Source organism: Thermobia domestica, chromosome 16, assembly GCF_964235325.1.
Source record: "Thermobia domestica chromosome 16, izTheDome1.hap1.1, whole genome shotgun sequence".
Classification (NCBI taxonomy): Eukaryota; Metazoa; Arthropoda; class Insecta; order Zygentoma; family Lepismatidae; genus Thermobia; species Thermobia domestica.
Window position 1 is genome coordinate 134,307,799 of NC_137469.1, and position 23,309 is coordinate 134,331,107.

The following is a 23,309-nucleotide window of genomic DNA, read 5'->3' on the forward strand; positions in this document are numbered from 1 at the left end:
GGTAGGTGGTGGGTCAGAGCGGGTCGGTGGGTAATGGGTCAGAGTGGGTCATTGTGGGTGGTTCGTCCGAGTGGGTCATGGTGGTTGGTGAGTTCGAGTGGGTCATGGTGGGTGATGGGACAGAGTGGGTCACGGTTCGTGGAGGGTCAAGCTTTCATTGACCCACGCCATCACTGCCTAAGATTGTTCAGTACTCGCGGTCCCATGTTCAATTCCCGATGAAATCCTTTGAAATCGCAAATGTCCTAGATGTATTTGTGTTCGTGACCCTGTCGTTTAAAGTTACTGGAAATAGCTTAAAACGTGTATTATTAAGTATAATAAACACAAGTTACGGATATACTTTCGGTGAATCAGAAAAGAAAGTGGTCTGAGGCACTATATGTCTATTTTTGTTTTTTAATTTAAATTTGAAGTCTCTCGACTATAGTATTTTATCATGACAGAAATCAGTGTCTTTCGTCGTTATTGTAAACGTGTGCAATTTGCTCCACAAACAAGTGATTTTTGACTCTTTCTGAAAAGAGCAGTCTTAGCGTAATGGCGTGAGCATTCGTTTCATTATTCAGGAATCCCGGATTCGATTCTCGCTGCGGTAAGTTCCTTTTATGAACTATAATATTCATACTTCTGATGTGTAATAAAATGAAAAACACTCAATTTCTTTCGGTCTTAGAAGTTAGTGTGGAGACGGTGGAAAACGTAATGTGTTTAGCAAATAATTCATGAATACGACTTCTAAGGGCCATGCTTAAAGCATAATATGAGTCATAAATGTGTCTCAAACGATATTGTTTCCGACCAATTATTCCGAACGTCTTCCACTATTACTCCTACAGCTAGAAAAAGTATTTTTGTTCGTCATTCCGAACACATTCCATATATACGTTCAACCAAAATTTGTAAATAGGGACTATTCTCTTATATTAGTATGTATATTTTGTTAAAACATCAATATATCGCATACATGATCCAAAGACTTTTAGACAAGGAAAGCGAGTTACTATGTATCGTGAAGACAAATCCTACTTAATTTGTTTTTAGGCATCTGAAGTTTCGATATGAATATTGTCCAGGAAGTGTCACTGTCTTTCTCAACTCTCGTTTCGTTTCGGACACTAATCGCTCTTATCCTTTCTTTATCACTATCTCTTATTATTTCTTTTTCGTTTCTTATCAACTTCAGTACGCTTATTTACATTGCAATAGCACGTAATATTGAGGTCTTAAACTTTCACTAATAATAATAATAATAATAATAATAATAATAATAATAATAATAATAATAATAATAATAATAATAATAATAATAATAATAATGGTATTAAAATTTTTAAAGTAGCCCTAAAATTAGGGAAAACTTACAGATAAGTCGGGATTTCGGGAGGGTGTGTGGACCTCCAGGACACACCTTTGTAACTACCAAAATTTTAAACCAAGGGGTCATTTAGAAAGTATTCTGCTGTACGTTTGGGGAAAATATCTGTAATAAAAATAACTGAATATCATTGAACAGTAAGGCATATAATAAACTAACTTTTAGGATATGCAGAAATAATTATAAAAGCTTTGCTACAAAAATACCTACACAGACCATAATAAATTCAATGAGCTCCGAAATACAAAATAACAAAATAGCGTATAAGATTCAGTCTACAAAGCAATTTTTTTAAGGAATGGACATACACTATTTCGAGAATCGAGATAAAAAAAATGTTTACGATAGTTTTCGTCCCGTCTCGATTTCCATCTCCAAAGCGAGACGATAATTTGAATTAGCTTTGTCTCGTCCTAAATGTAAAAAAGTTACTCTCGTCTTAATTTTGTTTATTTTGTTTCAGAAAAGATATGAGAAATTCTTCTTCTCATGAGCAACACTAAACAAAACCAAAATATTCTTGCCAAATGTTACATTTCTGGTTGTAATGTTATGCCCTGAGCGATAATGGGCTCCTAACTTTTAATCTTCTATGAGATAATAATAATTATTATGATTACTATTATTATTGCTGAAGATTTGATAGTTCAAGTATTGAAACATCCGAGTATTCAAATATCAGAAGAAAATGAAACGTGTGTCATCGCCGATCAATTGCCACCAAAAATTCTAAAGCAAATAAAAAGTACTGGCCGTTCGTGGATCCGATTCGATTCGACTACAGATTACTGGTTAAGCAGCTTGACCATTTAACCATAAATACTACGCAGCAATTGATTTGTATTTAATTTGTTTACGAGTATAATAGACGTGCCGTATTTAATTCAAAATAAAGGAGTTTTGTATTTTGTTTTTAAAAAATCTGTAATGTTGATAATTTAGTGAATACAGTGATATAATATCCTCCGAGTCAATTACATATTCTTCTGTTTTACCAATCAATCTGACAATTAACAAGCTACTGTTCTGAGCGAACAGAAAAGACTCTTTATTTAGACGAGCCGAGAGACGTAACGCTACAGATGAGTGGTTAGAGTTGTAGTTTTCTAATCTAGCGGCCCGGGTTCGATTCCCGCCTTTGCAGTTTATCCTTTTTAAAATGTTTCATTTACAAGGCTGAGCTCCAGTTGGATGCTGCTAAATGAATGATAATCTCCACTGCAGAAATTCAGTGATGATGTAATCCTGAAAATAAAGGAAGGGAAATGAATGGAGGAAACGAGTTAAAGAGTTAATTCTGTTAATGGTTCTATATTTGATATTATCCGTTAATTTCTTGAATTTTTAAATTGTTGTTTATTGACACTATATTTTCCTCTTTTCTCCTTGTTTCTCAATGTATAAATTTGCAGAAATATTAAACAAATCACGAACCCTCAGTTAAATTTGCAACCGAAGGAGAAATACGCTTAATACAGGTAAGTTCTCCAACTCGTTTCAGTGTTATCGAATTTTGCATTTTTAATATTTGCAAATAAATTACTGCATAACAATATTTAGCATTTTCAAAAATTATTTAACGAATAATGAAATCAGAGAAGTTCTTCTTTCGAAGTAACATTACGTATCAATCAGTGGCGCCGGAACCTAGGAGCTCAGACCCTGTTAGACTCCCAAAATTTTCATTAGAAGCTGTGTTCTTCCAATAAATGATCAATCCATTTGCAGGTAGGACTACTGTTAATTGTTTTTAAACTCTGAGCAAGGTTTTGTGTTTATTTTTAAAAAATAAACTAATATATATACCGCAGATTATTTCATATGCATATATGTATAGTCATTTGAAGTAAGTTACCTTGGTTATATAATACCTAATTTGAGTTAATTATAAGATAATTTAAGTCCCATGACTGTTATCTACTCATCGGTGCCTCTGGTGTGCGTATATTTTTTCTGGTATTGAGCTGTTTAGTGTGAGTACAAGTATCCAAAAACTCCCTTGTCATTTTGTCAGCCAGCGTTTCTCGTCATTCCTGCACAAAAACGCTCTTTACGATTTGTTCTTTTAACAAATGTGGCAACTTCATGCTGCTGTTCTAACTACTCTACCATGCGTAATTAATCTTGTAGCAGGCGTTAGTTGGGTTGCCCTTCTCACGGACTTTGTACTTCAAGAGTTTCTGTGGCCCACTGTACACATCACTAAGTCCTTCTTTGAACTCTGTAGCAGGTGTGCTCACAGTCATACTTTATATGTTCCTGCCGTAATTCTTATTCACTTAACGATTAGTTGCAGCTGCATTACGCCTTTCTGCCCGTAGCAATTGTATTAAATAATGTAGTTGACACTTGGCAGGCGCTTCGATTGTATACGATATATTTCCTTTAAACTCTGCAGAAGTCATATACACAGCCATCACTTACAAGTTCACGCCGTAATCCTTACTCATTCAACAATAAGTTGTTGTTGTATTACACCCTTTTTGCCCGGAGCAATCGAATTAAATCATGTAGTTCACATTCGGCGCACTCTTCAATTGCTATCGATATGTTTCCAAGATCGCTATTACACAGTGATTGAACGGAAGAGTTTGTCTATCGTATGAGGAGGAGGATGATGTTGAAACAACAGTGTTCGTCATCTCATGTTCTCCTCTAGTGAAAGTTAAAAGATTGCCCTCGCATATATTATATAGAATCTATTTACTATATTTATGTGTATTAATGTGTTTTTATAGCTGCTTCAGAAAATAGTGGGTAGCAGTATTGCAATGGTGAAAATTAACGACACAATCCAAGAAGTGATGACAGAGATGGGACTTTGCTACTCGTTCAACTTGAAAGTAGCTAGATATCTACCACCAACGTAAGTATGATATATCTTTAATGTCATCTTCTGATAGTTCTCCTATTGTATTGGAAGTTTTATATTTGCAATAATCTTCAGTAGAGAGCTATCCGTATTTATCCCATGGAGAATCCCATATGCTTTTGTTTTGTATTGTTATTAACAATAGGGGTCATAAAACCTTTTGTTATAAACAATGGGGAATCATAAAATCTTTTGTTCTTGTATGTATTGAAGAATAGGGTATAATAAACTTATTGGTAGGCATATAATAACACACAGTAGGCAATTATGTGAACTGTATTAAATATTGCATTGTGAAATGGATTCCCGATGGTTATGTGATATGCTTTGCACGTTATCGAAATGAAAGTTTTCAGTGGACTCATATATGTTAATATTACTATGATAAGTGTGATTATAATTTTTTACAACTTCATCTAAAACATATATATAACGATATGTATTTTTAGCAGTAAAAGAACGATACAATTTTAATTTTAATGCTCTTATAAATCGTTCTGCTAATGCATATTTAATTTCAGAATGTACACTGTAATAATTAATTTCACATTCTGTCAATAAACATTTTACCTGACGATTATAAAATTCTGTACCTAAATCACTTTGTATCGTGGCGGACATAAGTCTTTGACCAGATAATGGTGACTGCTTTGAAACAAATGCAGAGAATGAGAATTGAATCTGTCATATCTGTAGTTTGGTGTGGAGAAGAAACAAACATGTGAACCAAAGGTTTAAGAACAACTCAAGATATTAATATAAACTTTGCCGAAGATTATTGACTTATATCATCATAAACGAAATACGAAAGACGTTTCGAATCGAAGAAATATAAACAACTTTGCAAGTGAAGGCAAAAACCTAACGTAACCAGCCTAAAACGAATCGTTTACCACGTTCGGTTCAGTGCTGAAGGCGCTTGACCAGTAAGCTCGAGGTTCTTGGTTCGAATCCATCCGGGCAATTTTTTCTTAACGATTTTTGATGGCGATTGATCAGCGATGACATACGTTTTATTATATTCAGATACTTAAATACTCGGATGTTTCAATACTTGAACTATCCTATCTAATCTTCAGGAATAATAATAGTAATAATAATAAACTAATAATAATTATTATTATCTCGTAGAAGATTAAAAGCTAGTAGCTAATTATCACCCAGGTCATACCATTACAAACAGGAAGTGACATTAGGAAAAAATATTTCGGTTTTGTTTAATGTTGCCCACGAGAAGAGGAATTTCTCATCTCGTTTCTAAAACAAAAAAAATAATATGAGAATTAACATTTCACATTCGAGACGGGACAAGGCTAACTCAAGTTATCATCTCGCTTTGGACATGAGAATCGAGACGAGGCATAAAGTATCGTAAACATTTCTAATCTTATCTCGATTCTCGAAATAGCATAACACTCCTTAAGTAACAATTGCTGTCTAGACTGAATCTTATACGTTATTTTGATACTTTGTATTTGTGAGCTCACTGAATTATGGTCTGTGTATATATTTTTGTAGTAAAGCTTATATAATTACATCTGCATATTCTACAACTTAGTTTATATGCCTTACTATTCAATGATATTCACTTATTTGTATTACAGTTATTTTCCTTAAAACGTAGAGTAGAATACTTTCTACATAAAACTTTAGTGGAAAGGTTTCGTTTAAATTTGGGTAGTTGCAGAGGTGGATCGTGAAGGTACGGAACCTCTTCTCCGAAGTCCCTACGTTTAAGTAAGTTTTACCAAATATTAGGGCAACTAAAACTATTATTATTATTATTATTATTATTATTATTATTATTATTATTATTATTATTATTATTATTATTATTACACTGTTCAACAACGAAAATGTAAATTGAACAAAATCAGCTAATTTTTATTGATTTTGTGGTGCTGATCACGAATTTGAAAGCTATTTTCGAATATTAGCTCTACTTTTCGTTTTACAGGCATGTCTAATAATAACGCTTTAAAAATAAATATATTCGCTTCGTTTGGGGTAAAATATTACACTGATCTGGCAACACTGGAGAAACTATATGAACGCTTGGTTTCATTGTGTTCCTTATCTCAGTAGTGTTCTGCTATTGTTAGAAAAGACAGGTTTAGTGCAGTTATCAGCGTTTTGGGTGTGACGTTTGTGTAGTGCAGGACATAAAAATACAACTACAAGTACGCAAAAATACTGGTATTTCGAATGTATATTTTTAAATAGTTGTCGGAACTATTTCAAGTGACATTTTGAGGATTTCAATAAACAAAAATGCCGCGAAATTGTGTAAACAGTGCAGATAGCTTCTGCTACGTGTCTGGGGAAGTGACATCTTCCTCACAAAAGCAGACTATAACACCACTAATAAGAAAAGCCTATCAATATTACTTTGATTGTAAAATTGGAAACCAAGATAAATATTGGGCACCCCACATTGTGTGTAACACTTGTGCCAGCAATCTAAGAAATTGGATTAATGGGAAGGGGCGCTCAATGCCTTTTGCAGTGCCCATGATTTGGAGGGAGCCAAGCGACCACATCAGAGACTGTTATTTTTGTATGGTTCCTTCCGTCAAGAAGGGAATTTCCACGAAGAAGAAGTGGGCCTTGATCTATCCTAACATTCCTTCTGCAATGCGCCCTGTTCCACATGGAGAAGGACTACCTGTTCCTGACCCACCTAAAGAATACGATCTTTTTTCTGATGATGATCAAAAAATTGAAGCTCCTGAATCAAGTACTTCGAAGGACCCTAAGTTTGTTGTAGAAGAACCTCCATGTGAACCACATAGACTTACTCAAGAGGAACTAAGTGATCTAATCAGAGACTTGGACCTCTCGAAAAGCAAAGCCGAAATTTTAGCGTCACGCTTAAAGCAATGGAGTTTATTGCAGGAAAAAGTAAATATTTCAGTATATCGGAATAGGGAGAAGATGTTCACTTCATTTTTTACTATGGAAGACACACTTGTGGCATGTACAGATGTAAATGGTCTCATGAGGGCACTTAAAATTAATTACGAACCTACGGAGTGAAGGCTCTTTAGAGATTCGTCCAAGGTGAATTTAAAGGCAGTGCTTTTACATATTGCAAATGAACTTCCTTCAATTCCTGTAGGTTACGCAGTTCATATGAAGGAATCTTATGAAAACTTGAAATGTTTACTTCAACCCATTAAATATTACGATTTTCAGTGGCTCATTTGTGGTGACCTTAAAGTAATAGCACTGTTGCTAGGTATGCAGTTAGGGTATACAAAGTATTGTTGCTTTATATGTGAATGGAACAGTAGAGATCGCGGATCTCATTACCGCAAAAGTGGTTGGAGTACCAGAGAAACTCTTCAGCCGGGAGTGAAAAATGTGCAGCATGAACCACTGGTAGATCGTAACCGAATTTTGCTTTCCCCTCTACATATTAAATTAGGTCTTATGAAAAGTTTTGTTAAGAGCATGAACCAAGAGAATGAGGCCTATAAGTACCTAAGAGGACAATTCCCTCGATTAAGTGATGCCAAAGTTGAAGAGGGTGTTTTCATAGGGCCACAGATTAGGCAACTATTCAAAGATCACAAGTTCGTCGAAATTCTCCAAGGTGAGGAGAAAGCTGCGTGGGAAAGCTTGAAGAATGTTTGTTCGCAGTTCTTGGGAAGACACCGAGCAACAAATTACAAACAACTGGTAGCAAACTTGTTATTGTGCTACGAAAATCGTGGTTGCAATATGTCTCTGAAACTCCACTTTCTTCATTCACATCGACTTCTTTCCCGAAGATTGTGGAGCAGTAAGTGACTAACATGGTGAGCGTTTCCATCAAGATATTGCATGGAGAAGAGATATGAGGGAAAGTGGAGTTCTAACATATTGGCCGACTACTGTTGGACTATTGCAAGGGATGCTCCAGATGTAACCTACAAAAGGCAAGCCAAGCGAAGACGCTCAAAATAAAATAAACATAATCCTGTACATGGGATCACTTGAAACTTTTGTCTACATTGCAGTGTAGTTCTTGCACAAAAAGGTATTTGTACATATTTTTCATGTTTTGATGTTAATACTGATTTTTATTACGGAATTGTTAATGTTTAACTTGACCACGGTTACTTTATTTTCTGTATCGCTGTGAAACTGGTATTTGCGCAATTTTGAAAAAGGAAGTACAAGGTTATAGAAAGCTATAGGTTAGGGTACTTCTTAACTCTCCAGCTTATCACATCACAGTGAAATAGATAAAAAAGTGAAATGTAGGTATTTACAAGGTTTTTGCTTAAATGTTCTATAAATATTAATACATTTGTATATATACAGCTACTGTTGTACAAGGGCGTTTTTTTTACAACCTGAGCTAAGAAAATTTTTCTATTATCACTTCCTTTCATATTATGCTTAAATGAATGTAAAAATCGCAATTTCAAAGAATTTACATACTTTCGATCAAAATTTGTTGAACAGTGTTATTATTATTATTACTGAATATTTGGGACCTCGATATTACCTCCTATTCCAACGCAAATAAGCATACTGATGTTAAGAAAATTGAAAAAAATTTTGGCCCTCTATAAGGATGAATTACCTTATAAGATATACTTTGGAATGAAAAAAGGGGGAATAGGAGGTGTCAGCTACTGGACAATACGAAAATCGAAACTTAGGATGCCTTAACAGAAACTAAATAACATTTGTCTTCATCACGATACATAGTCACGCCATTTCTTTAGGTAAAAGACATTGGATTATGTATGTTATATTGATATTTCAACACAATATACATACAAATATAAAGCAATTAAAAGAACTTAGAAGCAATTCCACAATGATATTTCAGACAAATTTATGACTCATGCTAGGCCTTAGGGATGACTCTTTTGTATTCATGAATTGTTTGCATGTTATATTTCTTCGATTCAAAACGTCTTTCTTATTTCTTTTTTGATGATATAAGTGAATAATCATCGGCAAATTTATATTAATAACTTGAGTTCTTCTTAAACTTTTAGTTCAAAAATTTGTTTCTTCTCTACACGAAACTACAATATGACAGGTTCAATTCTCATACTCTGCATTTGTTTCAAAAGCAGTCGTCATTACCTGGTCAAAGACTTATGTCCGCCACGATACATTAATCACGGGAATTTTAATTATTTTTATTTTTTTCTGATTGCTTTTGCCTTTTCAGAGCCTGTTTTTGTTTTTAAGGGAACACAATACGTGTACCGTGAAAAATAATCTATGCAACATATCTATGCATAACATTAATCACGGGTATTTTAATTATTTTTAAATTTTTCTGATTGCTTTTGCCTTTTCAGAACCTGTTTTTGTTTTTAAGGGAACACAATATGTGTACCGTGAAAAATATCTATGCAACATATATTTATAATTTTTATTATACTTTGCAATATTTTGCATATTTGCTAAATTCATTTGTAATGTTTCATTGGATACACTAACATAATATTGTTTACGTTCACTTGACGTGCTGCTGTATGTAATGTATATGCATTTTGAGATGGTAACCAATCTTTCATTTTCTTTTTTGATAATTTTGTTTTGTGTTGTAATGTTTTAATACATGATAAAGAAGCAGGGTTCGTATAATCATAATATAGTTATGACAATTTCACTATTTTCACACTTTTTATTTTTTCAGTTTTAAACATATTGTTACTACTGAAAGACTTCTTGATTTTTTACTTTAATATGTGGTTTTACTGTAGGTGATAAATAAATTCAGGCGGTTCATTAAGATCATCTAATAAAATTTTAAAATCATAAATACGTATTGGATTTCTTGAATATTTAAGTGTACGTAAGATTTATTAAATCCTGGTATTGTTTTTCCTTGAATACGTACAATTCTCCATTGATCCTAATGAAATTTATTTGAACTTGTCAACTGTTTAACAATAGATCTGTTTTCTTTCGATGTGCTTGCGGTACTGATTTTAAAATTTACGATACAAAGGGTAAAATAGAATTATTTTCTTTAGATACTTTTTCTTCAACATCTTTTTCAATAATCGGTAATGTAATCGGATTTTGTGAAACTGATGAAGTATAATTTAAATACTGATGTAATGCTTGGTGACACAATTTCCGTTTTTCAACAATGCTAACACCATTACGTTTTAAGATACTATTCATTTCCTCCTCTAAACGCTATTGATGCGTATTTATAGATTTCGTATTAGAAGCATTTGTTGCATTGCATTTTCAGGAACTAAAATATTTTTACGAAATTCTGACATAATTACCTTCCAAGTAAACTACTTGCTACTGCGGCAAGTAATGGTAACAGTATTAATGTAAAGAGGCACCAACTTCTAATAACATTTTCTTTTTCTTCTTAAGTGCTGTGCGATGTGCGGATAAAGCACGCAACATCTTTTTATATCTATGAAACGTTACTTCTGATGCAAATTTAAGGAATTGTTTTCTTTTATTGTATTTTTAGCAAATTGTGAAATACTAGTATTAAATCACCCTATGTATGTTGTATAATTTGTTTTCGCTTTTCACTTTTACATTTGTACAAACCACGGAGAGTATCAATTTGTTGTTTCACCTTCAACATCTTTAACTAAACTAAACGTAAACTACAGAATTACTGTGTTACATTTGCATATACATGCAATGTTTCACCAGGAAAAATATTTATACTCAATCCTAATGCTTCATTTGTTTCCAGAGTTAAATCAAATTATAAATAAGTATGAGGTTCATGTATTACATCTGCGAACACATTCACAACTTGTTTTCTATAACGTGGCATAATTTGTCTACGCAAACATTGTATTTGTAATTCATCACCCGGATTCTTAAACACTATATTATAATGTGCAGTTAAACTTATATCATGTGCATGTTTTCCTTTCGGAAATGAATTTTGTACAAGGAATATTACAGTTAATTTTTATGGTGTGTATATGTTTTAAATAAGTTTTCAACATCGACATTCGTTTCAAACATTAAATTATCTAATATTAATAATGAATTTTGTTGCATTTCAAAATTATTCATATTTCGAATACCTTCTACGAATCGGATTTGTGCACTTGCTTCCAAGTTTGGTATTAAGGTACCGTAACACCAATTTCATTAAATCTCATAGTAAAAATTTGATCACATTCATTTAATAAATTATTTACAAAACAGATTTTTATTTGCACGTGAAAGACCAGCAATTAAAATGGTAGGACTGTTGAAACTTTAACATCTTTTTTGAAAATGAATACATACAACAAATGCATTACTTTATATACATACATACACTCGCACCTTCAAACACACTTAACTATACTATGCATACGAACCAAAAAAATAACAAAGAGTTTACACAGAAAACGAAATATTTAATGCCTCACACTAAGTGTTCTTATGAGTTTTCTATGGAAGCAATCGAACAAATAATTAAAATGTTCACACTCATAGAGTGTACTTATGAGCTTCTACAAGAAGCGAACAAATAACGATGAAGTAAATAAACTAAGAATAAATTAAGAATAAATTAAATTTATTGGTTTATACCCACACATTATCACTTATACTTCAGGCTAAAATTATTGTACATAACCATGAGGTAAACTTCGTGTCTTTGGTATAGCTCTGTCATAATGTCGTCAATACGTTTCGTTGTTTACTTCTTGATGGGTTTTAGTCTTTACGTGAAGAGTATTCCTGTTTCCGCCCAATACTATGTGGATTTTCCATGTTTGCTGAATTAATTTCTACAGTCACTAATCAATAGAAGCTCTCAAAGTTTGAGAAGTTGTAAATTTAGTGTAATACCCCTAATTTTGTGTTTGATCGAAATTCCCCAGAGGCATTTATTAACTTCTTACTATACTTTTTCGGCCCCAATCCAATGAATGATACAAACTCCCACCCTTCTTCTATTTCATCAGTCAGATCAAACAACTTTTTTGTAAGCTTTAACGGAGGTTTCTTATTTTTGTATGTGCATGATACTGTCAGTGTCACAGTAAATAACATCGTCAGATTGGATTGTAGGATGGCCCATGAGGCAATAATCCCAGCAAGTATGACGTTGAAAAATTCCAGAGGTACATTCTCAGTTTCCAGGTCTTTATATGTGAGAATAAAATGTTCGTCACCAACTTGAATAACACAATGTACCTCATATATGGGTGTTGTAAGATACTTATGAAATTCTGCCCTACTATCAACAATCACACACTGCGTCATATCTCTATGTTATCCCCATTTACCGGAAGAGGAATTAAGGTGCAACTTCGCGCATTGTCTAAATCCAGGGTTCGAGCTTATGTTTTATTTAATTTTATGCCTTCATGAGTATAATAATCGTCAATATATTTTTGCTTGTCTTCTTCAGTTTTGCAGCAGGTAGGATACCTTGAGGTTTCTCGTTCATTTGAGGAAACGTATTCACATACTCCCGGAATAAACTAGGGGAATTCCGATGTTTAGAACCTATGTTCGAATACCTAAATTTCATGATTTGACGATTTTATAACGGTCTTCAAGAGCACGTTGAAGCTTTGGTGAACAGAAAGTTCCACTCAATGCACGATCAGATTCGCTACTTGTGCAATTAAAAACAGTTTCATCTTTCGTACATGATCTGCAAAGCCCGAATATTAAACTACCTTGCGCAACATACAGGAGAACGGGAAGAAAAGTTGTTTCGGGGCCAATACGCAACATTTTACAATCCCATGAATACTTCCCTCATCTGGGAAGTCGGGCCCCTTATGTATTTTAGGTGGTCCCACCGGAAGAGATTTACTTGCCATGACATAAGAGTATAACGATGTAATATCGTCATATAAAATATTTTCATCGTCCGCACAAGTTACGTACAATCAAGACTTCCGTACGTCCTCCGCTGTAGCAACTCTTAGGAATAAAAAAGTTACTTGCATCAGTGCAATGTTGTTTGGGAAACTTTTCCAACTCTACATCTGTGCGTACTTCATTATCCCAAGAGCACTCCCAAATCTCATACAAATTCATCTGAAGAATTTTCTTAAATATTCACGTCGGAGTTAAATATGTTCATACCTTTCTTCAAATGTGTTATACTTTCTTCATGCGCATTATCAACTACGGCACTACCGTTATTTCGTAACAAAGTTTACAGCAGTGTCAGTAACACCCCGTGAACTCAAAGACAGCGTTGAGCTTTGTATGGTATCCGTCAAAATTATACCTTCCAAAGGATTATTTTCCATTTCGTCCATTATGCTGGATTCCTATACCCATTTCGTACTCCATATATTTAGCCAATTCATTGCTGTCTCGCTTGTTTTTGTTTTATGATGAAACTCAAAAGTTGGAATAAGGGATACTTTCTCCTGGAACATATTATGTTTGATAGGTTTGCATAGCTACACTTGCAATCGTTAACAAAACCATAAAACATTCTAATCCATCCCTTTTCTCTTCAAAAATATTAGTAAATTTGATAAGTGCTTCTGTGAGAATTTTCATCATTATCACAGTGCTCCAGCATATCTTTCTGCAAATTAAATATCCAGTACTTTCGATCGTACACGTTCTTTGTGTCATGCCTCCAACTGCTGTCGTTCAAAGTACTACGCGATTCAGGATCACAATACTATATTACGGGCTATGCTCCTACTTAATTTTGGTTTTAATCTGTGTTTAATAAATATGTGAAATCTCCTTTCTTTAAATTTCGATTAGGGCCTAAATTCTTTGGGAATTTTGACCGCTTAACCCCGAGTAATAAGTAGGAATCACGAAAAATGATTTTATTTGCAATAGAAATACTAAAAATCTCTCTGGCCTCTGAATTAAGGTTTTTGGAATAAAATGCTGGAACTCAATGAGATCTCAGACAGGAGATGTTGTCAAAGCGGCTACCATTGTGTGCCACTACTCAAATGCTACTAAATACGGGTCTATCTAATAAAATATGGATAATAAGCTCATTAATGGTCTTAAAAGAAAGCAAACGGTTACCGTTTTCATAACCACATGCATTTCAGGGCTCATCAAGGTGCTGGTTTCTACATTTGTGGTAAACATGCCTAACACATACTAAGCACACCTCATGCTCCCGCTCCCCATGCTCATTTTCGGGCTTGAGCATAGTCAATATAAAGAAATCATAGACAATATAAAGAAACCTCTTGATATGAGTAAGTTTTAATATCGTCACCTAGCATGTCTGACCTTCTTGTACCGGGTGTTCAGAAAATAACTATGCAGTGTCATATTGTGGTATGTTAAGTGATCATTGATATGATTGGCAATTAGTAATACAACATTTTCCATTGTTTAACATATTTGAACCATCTTTAAACCCTATTTGACTTAGATAGAGAAATTAGCTTGGCTATCATTTAAATTGGTATGTTTCGGGTTTGTTGGAAATGTAAAGGCTGAAAATTATGAAGCTATTGTTAGTTCCATGGTGCAGTTTTAAAATCATGGGATGCAACGTGTTATTAAAATTACACGTTTTGCACTCACAACTTGAATTTTTCCCTCGAAATCTCGGCGGAATCAGTGCTGAACACGAAGAGCGGTTTCATTGGACTGATTGGTGCCATTGAAATAACTGATGACGAGCCTTACTTTCAAAAGCCTCCCTCCTTTAAAAAAAATCAACAGGTGGTGAGTGAAATAGTCTCGGTTGTAGTCTCATACTTTTATAATCGCTCAGCCAATAATTGGATTCTGTGGCAAAAGAAATCTGGAGACTGGGATGCTAACAACTTTTTAACTGCATGTTGAAGCGCTTGTTCCTCAAGGAAGACCTTCCCTCCCAAGAAATGATCGAAGTGTCGTAAAGAGATTATACTCGATTAGGAAGATATCAAAGGAATACAGTCAGTAGGTGATGAATGGTTTCATGCTGCATTCTTGGGTACTCTGTACTGTTCTTTGAGCGGCGTATTGGGCATGTAGACACCATTGCTATTGACTATTGATTGATATTTGAGGCACAGGTTTACGGAGTATTTCAAGGATTTCAGAACTGTAACGATCCGCACTGATGGTTTAGCCTTGAACCCACCATAAATCCCATACTACAATATGCCAAAATGGACATTTCAATCGTACTAACCCAATAATTATGGTAGAACCCCTTTAACCCTTAATAGGGCACATAAGCAAAAGTTACGTAATAGGGCGCGTGGCGTACAAAGTACCACATACATTTATTTGGTCTCTAAATACATATTTACTGTAATTTTTCAGTCCTAAGTCGTTTTTTAACAATTTATATGTTAAAAATTTCAAATTTGACAATTTTTTTAAACAAAATTTAATTAAACTTATCATTTTAAACAGTTACAGGTAAAAAAACTAAAAGTTAGGAAAACTTATTACAAGAAATGAATATAAAATGGAACGTTTGACTGACATTGTGGAACGAAAGTACTCAATTCCTAGTCCATCGTTTGCCCATAGATCTTCCATACGTGTATGCAAGGACCGCAGCACACCGGCAAGAAATAAACCCATAACAGCATGGATTTCTAATCGGTCAGTCACTTTAGCGTCCCTTTCACGAGTATAATTTGCTCTATTTGTCTGTATCCAAACATTGGTGTACTCAACAATTTCGTCAATAAGCGAGTCAGGAAAAACTAGCTTCCAAGTTCCGTATGGGGTTTTCGTTGCCAAAGCTTCACCTTTTGGTGTAGGACGACGCACTATTATTCTTTCCGCTTGAATGATATTTTGTCTTCGCACTCTTCCACGTAAATTAGCATCGTTCATGTGAGTATTCCATTCAGTTTCCTTATCTTTTCCAATTAACACATTCCGGTTTACTATTCCATCACTATCATCTTCTATTGCAGTTTCTTCATTAGCAGACATTTCTGACTCCGTATCGTGATCACTGTGTTCCAATTCATCTTCGGACTGATCAGATCCTTCCCGTTCGATGACATCTTCTTGAGCAGGTTCATTACTTCTACTATCATCTTCGTTATTTGCAAACAAATGTCTATGCAAAGTCTCTATACCAGGCTCAGCATTTCTTTCTTCTTGGATTTCTTTCTTAACGCTATCAAGTAAAGAAAGCAAACGATTTCTTTCTTCATTTTCCAATGTAGCCAAAATATCTTTACCACAAAATTCTACAAAGTAATAGGTTTATTTACAGATTCAAATTATAATACATTACAACCACACAACACATGGCGATATGAAACGCAAAACAAGACGATTTCACTAAAACAAGTAAGTAAAAAGTTTGTAAAAACAATGCCGGTGTAGGGCGCGCGGCGTACAAGTGTCCGCACAAAATCTCAACAATAGACAACACTGCTTCCTAAAACGTCTAACCTAGCCAGAGCTGAGCGTCAAACTGGTTCTCTCTCAGGTAGAGGGGTAGTGGGGGTAGATAGGGTGGGAGGTGAGCGGCGGGGGTACCGCAATGTGTCTCATACAATACTAAAAGTATTTGCTCCAGAGCTTTGTACACCATGCGCCCTATTACGGGTTAATCTGTTACCTTTGGTACTGCAGCTATGGTCGGAACGCGTAAAAGGTCGGATTTTCAGAAAATTAGAAGAAAAGCGGACTTACAGTAAAATAAGCAAACTATGAGCTCACAAAAGATTTTATTGTTCTCTAAAGTAAAATTCAGCGAACAATAAGCACTAAAAACTGCGCAGTACATTACAGGAAACACGTACAACGAAAGAAACTATACAAGACATGACAAAACACTGAAGTGGATATACAGTAATAGCAAATAAACAACAATGCCGCGACGGCAGTAAACGACAATGGGGTGATTTCACCCACAAGTCGGGACAAAGTTCGGCTCGAGCACGGTTCGGTCAACCGGAGTGGCGAACCAACCGAGGGCAGACGAGAGGGGTTCAACTATAATTTGGATTATTGAAATCTCAATCAATCAACAAATATAACATTAGTGTGATTAAGATTTTAATAATATGATATCACTTGGGTTATTAAATATTAAAGTTTATTATTATTTGTCTTTCAGGCGAGACACTAATGGAACGGAATTGGAGGAACCAGCGCAGTGCAACTACTTAAATACAGTGTGTTACGCTTCGATAAGATTTCATCTAAAACCGAAGAATACAGTACAAGTAATACTCTTTATTTGACTGATTTAGTGGTAGTAGTGGGCATCCCAATACATATTCTGATTTTTTCAGTTATCTTAGTCCTACTCATCTCTTTCTTTTTCTTTGGTTCTTTTAGCAAGATCGACGTCATTTTCATAAAAGCGTAACATTGAAACGGAAGTATAGTTCCATGATTATTTATATATTTGATTCCATTAAGACATTTGAACAGGAAGAATTTTCGTCGTTAACATTCAACGACTTTTCAAAATCTACCTTATGAGTAGGAAACTAATATTTTGTTCTTTCCAAGATCAATCAAGTTTTTCCGTTGTGACTACTTGTGATGAGATATATCTTAAAAACACGACGAACACATATTATTCAATGATGATCATATACCCTGCAATGGTTAGTTATGGATCAATTTTCTAAATTGAAAGAACTTCTAAAGCTTATTGAAACGCGAATTTCATTCTCTTATTGATGGTGGTCTATCTCTTAATATAAAATTACAAAAAGTTAAATATTTTCCCTATTTATAGCGGAATTTTAAAAATAAAAATACTAGTATAATCATTATAAAGTTCCAAGAGTTTTATAACAGGCAAGAGTTTTTTTCGAAATTTCAAAAACAATCCCGTAAAAAATTCCAAAATTGTTTATTTATCACGTCTCATCTATTTGTGGAACGAATTTAAAATTTCAAGCGGCAATCAATATAAGATTAAAATCGAAATTTCCTGAATGTGTTGCATAAATTTAAGGATAAAAATTAGAAGGTCTATTATTTCTGTTTTTATGGCTTTTAAAAACAAAAATCTTAATTTTACATAACTAATTACATGATAATTATAAGTGTATATCTTGATAATGGAATCTTTTATTAACTTCGTTCTAAATTGAAAATAATGTTTTTTTTAAACTCAGTCCATTGTCAGTTTAATGTGAACAAATATATATTAATTTCGAATACCAGTTCTGTTATCTTGAATCACCTTTCACAATAACATTAAAATTATTAATATGAATATTTTTTGAGATTCCACACTAACAACTCGCTTTTCTGTTAGGAAATTAATTTGTTCATTTTTATACGTTCATTTTCAAAAAAAATTGATAGAAACGATATCCACTTAAGAGATTTGTTAAGCAGTCACAACACATAAACCGTTTCTAATGTTAATAGAGTCTTAAATTTTCCATCTACATGAACTAACAGTCTCTCATCAGTATATTTTATTTTAATCAATTTCTATAATGTTATCTCGTACGATTTACCTTTCTATACATGTTGTAAATTAACAATTTTTAAGACTAATATCATTTTCCTGTTAATTGCCATATATCATTACTTATTTAATACATAGAAAGTCCTTAAAATTGTTTATTTTTATTAATACGAAATTCTAAAGTTGAATTATCATCTTTCAATCCAATACATTTAATAAATAACCCATCTTTAATTATCTCATTTAGTATTTTCCCTGTCATATGTTTGGTATATCGATGGGGAAGAAACATTTTAAATTCATCGTGATACATTATTCATTTTGGGGACACATTATATAAGGTTTGCATTAAGATGTTATTTTGTCCAAAATGAACAAATATATTGTGTAAATTATTTTCTGGATATTTTGCGAAATTATGTTTTATGAGTTTTAGGATAATACTTTTGGTCACATGCAACAACAAAAAAGGTTGTTATTGTAAATATTAACATGAACAAAATTAGGATGGAAGTTCGTGAGTTGCTGAATATAGTCGATAATTACCAAAAACAGGTGAATGCTTGATTGAACGTAGATGGAAAAGTTCTTCAGTTGCCTTAAGATAAATTGAATCGACGATCTGATGCTCTGACCAAAGAAATATCATATCTCGAATCAAGTCAAATAGATGCAAATTGAGTGCTTGAGGCTAAAATTCAGACATTAACCAATCGAGTAAATCAAAAATAAGGAAACAGTAGTAAGTGTTCACATAGAAGGTCGCATAACAGAGGTTATGTTGGTTCGGTTGAATCTGACGGATCAAACTCTGACATCCAAATGGAGATTTCAGTCTTTTCTGCTGTTCCCACGGTAATGGTGTATGTCAGTCAACGAATAACGAGAAGTCAAACGTATTTCCGGTAGAATTGGAATTAGTAACCCAACCTAAAGAAAGGTGTAGTAAAGATGTTATTGAGTGAAGTCCTCGGGTTGTAGTTCAAATTAGTTCTTTGGATTCTCCACATCTCATGGGGTGATATCAATAAAATGGAGAAGTTACTCGATACTACCAATTCTGAAGAAGTTACTCGTGTTGGTGTCAATAAAAGGAGGATTAAGCACTACTCATCTCGGCTGACCTCGGAGAAGCTCCTCCCCTTTAGAGCAACCAAACTCGAGCTGAGTAACAAATTCGCGTTTGATATCAATAAAATTCTGAGACTGCTCTGTGGAGCGAGTAACTTCTCCAAATTTGAGCAAGCTGAATAGGTGACTTCGTGCAAAACATGGCAAAGTATATGATTGTCTTGCAGTATAGAAAAACTTATAAACTGCATAGAAATGTTCCAAATGGCAATTACAAAAAACATTATAGGTTCATGAAAGAAAATGTAGAGTGGTAAGCACATTTTAAAGGAGAATCAACCGAAACTCGGGGTGGCGCACTAAGTAATGACGAAAAGACGTAAGTTTTTTGCGTTACGTGAGTGATTCCGGGATTCCAGATCGGAGTGTCAGAAGCTTCTGGTGTGGCTCAAAGTTGTGTTGATTTTGAGTTTAGCTTCCCTTTCAATAGCGAGGCTATATGAGACGGGACCTACTGATAAACGTGGAATCCGAACCACATGAGCTCCCGCAGGGAATCGAACCTGGGTCTCCCATGCCAAAGGCGCGTACACTAACTCAAAGTACTCTGTCTATGACTATTACAAGTATAATGGATGCGATTATTGCGATATCTGAAAACTGGATTAAGTTTCCGCAAGTGTGAGTAATATGCAAGCAGCAAAGGCAGAGTGGAAAGGAACAATATATATATTTCCGGATGCTATCGGAGGACTTGATTGTACACACGTGGCAATGAAGAAACCTATTATTTTTTGGAGACGAATACATTAATAGGAAGAAGGTATATATGTGTGTGCATTTTGTTTATGTCAAGGGAAAGGGGACACGTGTGGTGTGGAAAATGCAATCAGGTGTACATGCTTTATGACGTGACTGACTGGACTGTTTGTTAAGGAAACAAACAGGCCAAGTGTCTGATTTCACTCTTAAACCGAAACAATCTACATAGACCTTGGACAACACGTGATAAGCGCTTGTGTTAATCTTGATATTACAGGATTCGAATCAGCATCCTTCAGCTCCAATAGGTTCGTTCTCATGGATTCAGTATTACTTTTTAGTATTACTTTTCTTGTTTCCCGCTTTTTTATCAAATCAGTTTTCTAATTCTCGCTCGAATATTAAAGATTTTCTTTTGCATTTGTGTTTCAGTAGTTGGTATATTCGATATTTTGTTGCATTTAACTGTAATTGCTTTCAAAGCTTCTTTCCTTCGTCTACTTTCTGGTAACTGTGACTTTGAAAGTACTACTGGAAACTCTTTTATAATATCCATAAATTCACTTTAATTGAAACTGTCGTTGCTACTTGTCCCTTCCATGGCGTTTAAGATACTGCGCCATAGGATAACCACAACGAAATGACCGCCCGACAGATGAGAGAAATGAGTAATCACTCCTTTTATTAATACGATTCTTTGCTACGCGTACAGGAAACGCGAGTAAAAATTCATAAATCTTGAGAAGTCTCAACCTGAGTAGTGACTTCTTTTATTGATACGAAGTTGAGCGAGGAGTTACTGCAATTCTCGAGCAGGACTTCTCAGAAGTAGTTACTTAGTTTTATTGATATCACCCATGGTATGGTAGTTTTGACTCGCTGATGTTGCATGCTTAATCATTAACCTTTAGTAACAAATCACGTAACAACTGCTCCTCTGAATGCTAAGATACCTGAGAGAGTGTGAAGTCATCCCACTATGCCAAATATAAAACTTTAGGAAGAATTTTCAAACGTATCCTAATTCAAGGTAAAAGAGTGTGTGCGAAGAGCCCCGTTTACGAATGTAACTCTCCCTTGAATGCCATCACTCGTGAGGGGTATACAGGTATTCGTGCTTTAAAACTCAGTTATCTGAAGTAATTACATACCATCTTTTGCTGGTGAATACGGTTTGGCAAGTTCCTTTCTCGACAGTATAGAACGCACATCTGAACTGATCTCGTCATCAGAACGCGAAAAACTAATGTTGATACTGTGTTGTCTGACCTCAGGGGCTCGAACTTGGTATAAAACAGTGGCTAAAAACATCAAAAGCTATACTGACTTCGTACATGTATTTAAGGAGCATTTCTTCATGAGCATGTAAAGAATTCAAAAAAATAATCTACGCGATGAGATACGACCGATGCAAATATAGTCAATTAACTGAGTTTGCGTGGAAAGTCATGGAGGAAAACTACGATATTGCTCAAAACCAGATGAATCAGAGTTAATCGAAATAGTATTGGATCGCCTTCCCGTGAATGATGCGAGATTGTTAAGGACAGTTGAACCAAATAATGTGCAGCATTTGGTTGTTAACCCTTAACTACTATGGTGGGTATCTGCGACGCAACTGGTGTATAAAGGTCAAAATGACCCAAACGTTTTTTTATGTTACACATACTAAATATAAAAGACGAACAATGTGAAAACATTTTGTATGATTATTCACACCTTTCGCGCCATTTGTGTGTATTTATTCAATACGAAAATACAATACAAATTTTAGGAAATATACTAAAGAAAGATTTACACTTTCAGAAATCAAATTTTAAATCGTATTTGTTTTGTTATTCGAAAAGTATTATGTATAATAAAAGTAATACTTTAATTATGTTCTAAACATGTCTTCAATACAGACACTTAGAAGAATCTAACCCACTGTTTAGTTTATGTTCGTACAGCACACCTCATTCTACATGAAAATTTGCACAAACTCTAACTGTGCAGTTTCCACAAATTGGTTGTTTGCACTTCTTAGATGATTCAATTGTTCACTCTCTTCCTGATCGTATTCAATGTTTTCTTGATTATCTGCACCCGTAGAAACATTACTCTCAAACGCCTCATCCAAATAAGCTTCATTCAACACTGTCCTTCGTACATCCTCGTCACATTGGATTAATTGACGATAAATGCATGCCATATTCACAAAATGTTATGTACAGAATCATATACAACACTGGGCACACACCTTAGTCAAAACAGAATGGTTAATAAAAAGACAGAGTTCGAAAATTTACAAAACGGTAAATACGTCGAAATAAAATTTGTAACACTAACCGTGTGGTATGGGTCTTGAAGACCTGAGCGCGCTATAACTACCTAACTGGATGATTCACCTTTTCGGCGACAACCGTTTCTCAGAGAGCAATTCAAAGAATTCAGCTATTGCTTGGTGCAACCTTCTAGCGTGAACAATAAAAAATGTACATCCAAAGTCTTACTCGTTACAGTGATATTACCCGTACCACACTAGAATAAGGGTTAAGATCGATGAGATGGAAGGACATTAGGTTCGGAGCCAGTTACAGAGAAGAAGTTCAAACGCTTCCATGAGGGTCAAGCAAAGATAATGAAAAAGACAGAACAACACGAAACAGCCGACGAAAGCGTAAAGAATGAACGATCGGGTAATTAAAAGGGAAGAGCTACCAAAAGTGCTGAATAAAGGGAAGGAAGGAGTTTTTTAACCGAGGAATGATTGGCAAAACGGCAATAATAGGAACCAACGGGAACAGATAATAGAAGAAATCGGTGAACTCCTTATTTTTAACGGAAATCAACAATATCATGAAGGGACGTGAACCCAGGGTAGTACAACCAAGGTGCATCCCAGCCTTATACGGTACGTCAGGTGCGATGAATCAAACTAGAAAGCA

The 23,309-nt window shown here is 34.5% G+C and overlaps 1 protein-coding gene across 1 annotated transcript in view; it reads left to right on the plus strand.

The window, feature by feature from the left end:
* Positions 1-23,309, plus strand: part of LOC145673431 (pickpocket protein 28-like) — a 74,533-nt gene that overhangs the window by 22,530 nt on the left and 28,694 nt on the right. Inside the window, exons 2-3 of the mRNA XM_081743131.1 lie at positions 4,117-4,244; positions 17,230-17,338. Coding sequence (XP_081599257.1) covers positions 4,117-4,244; positions 17,230-17,338 — 237 coding nt within the window. The remainder of the gene's footprint in view (positions 1-4,116; positions 4,245-17,229; positions 17,339-23,309) is intronic.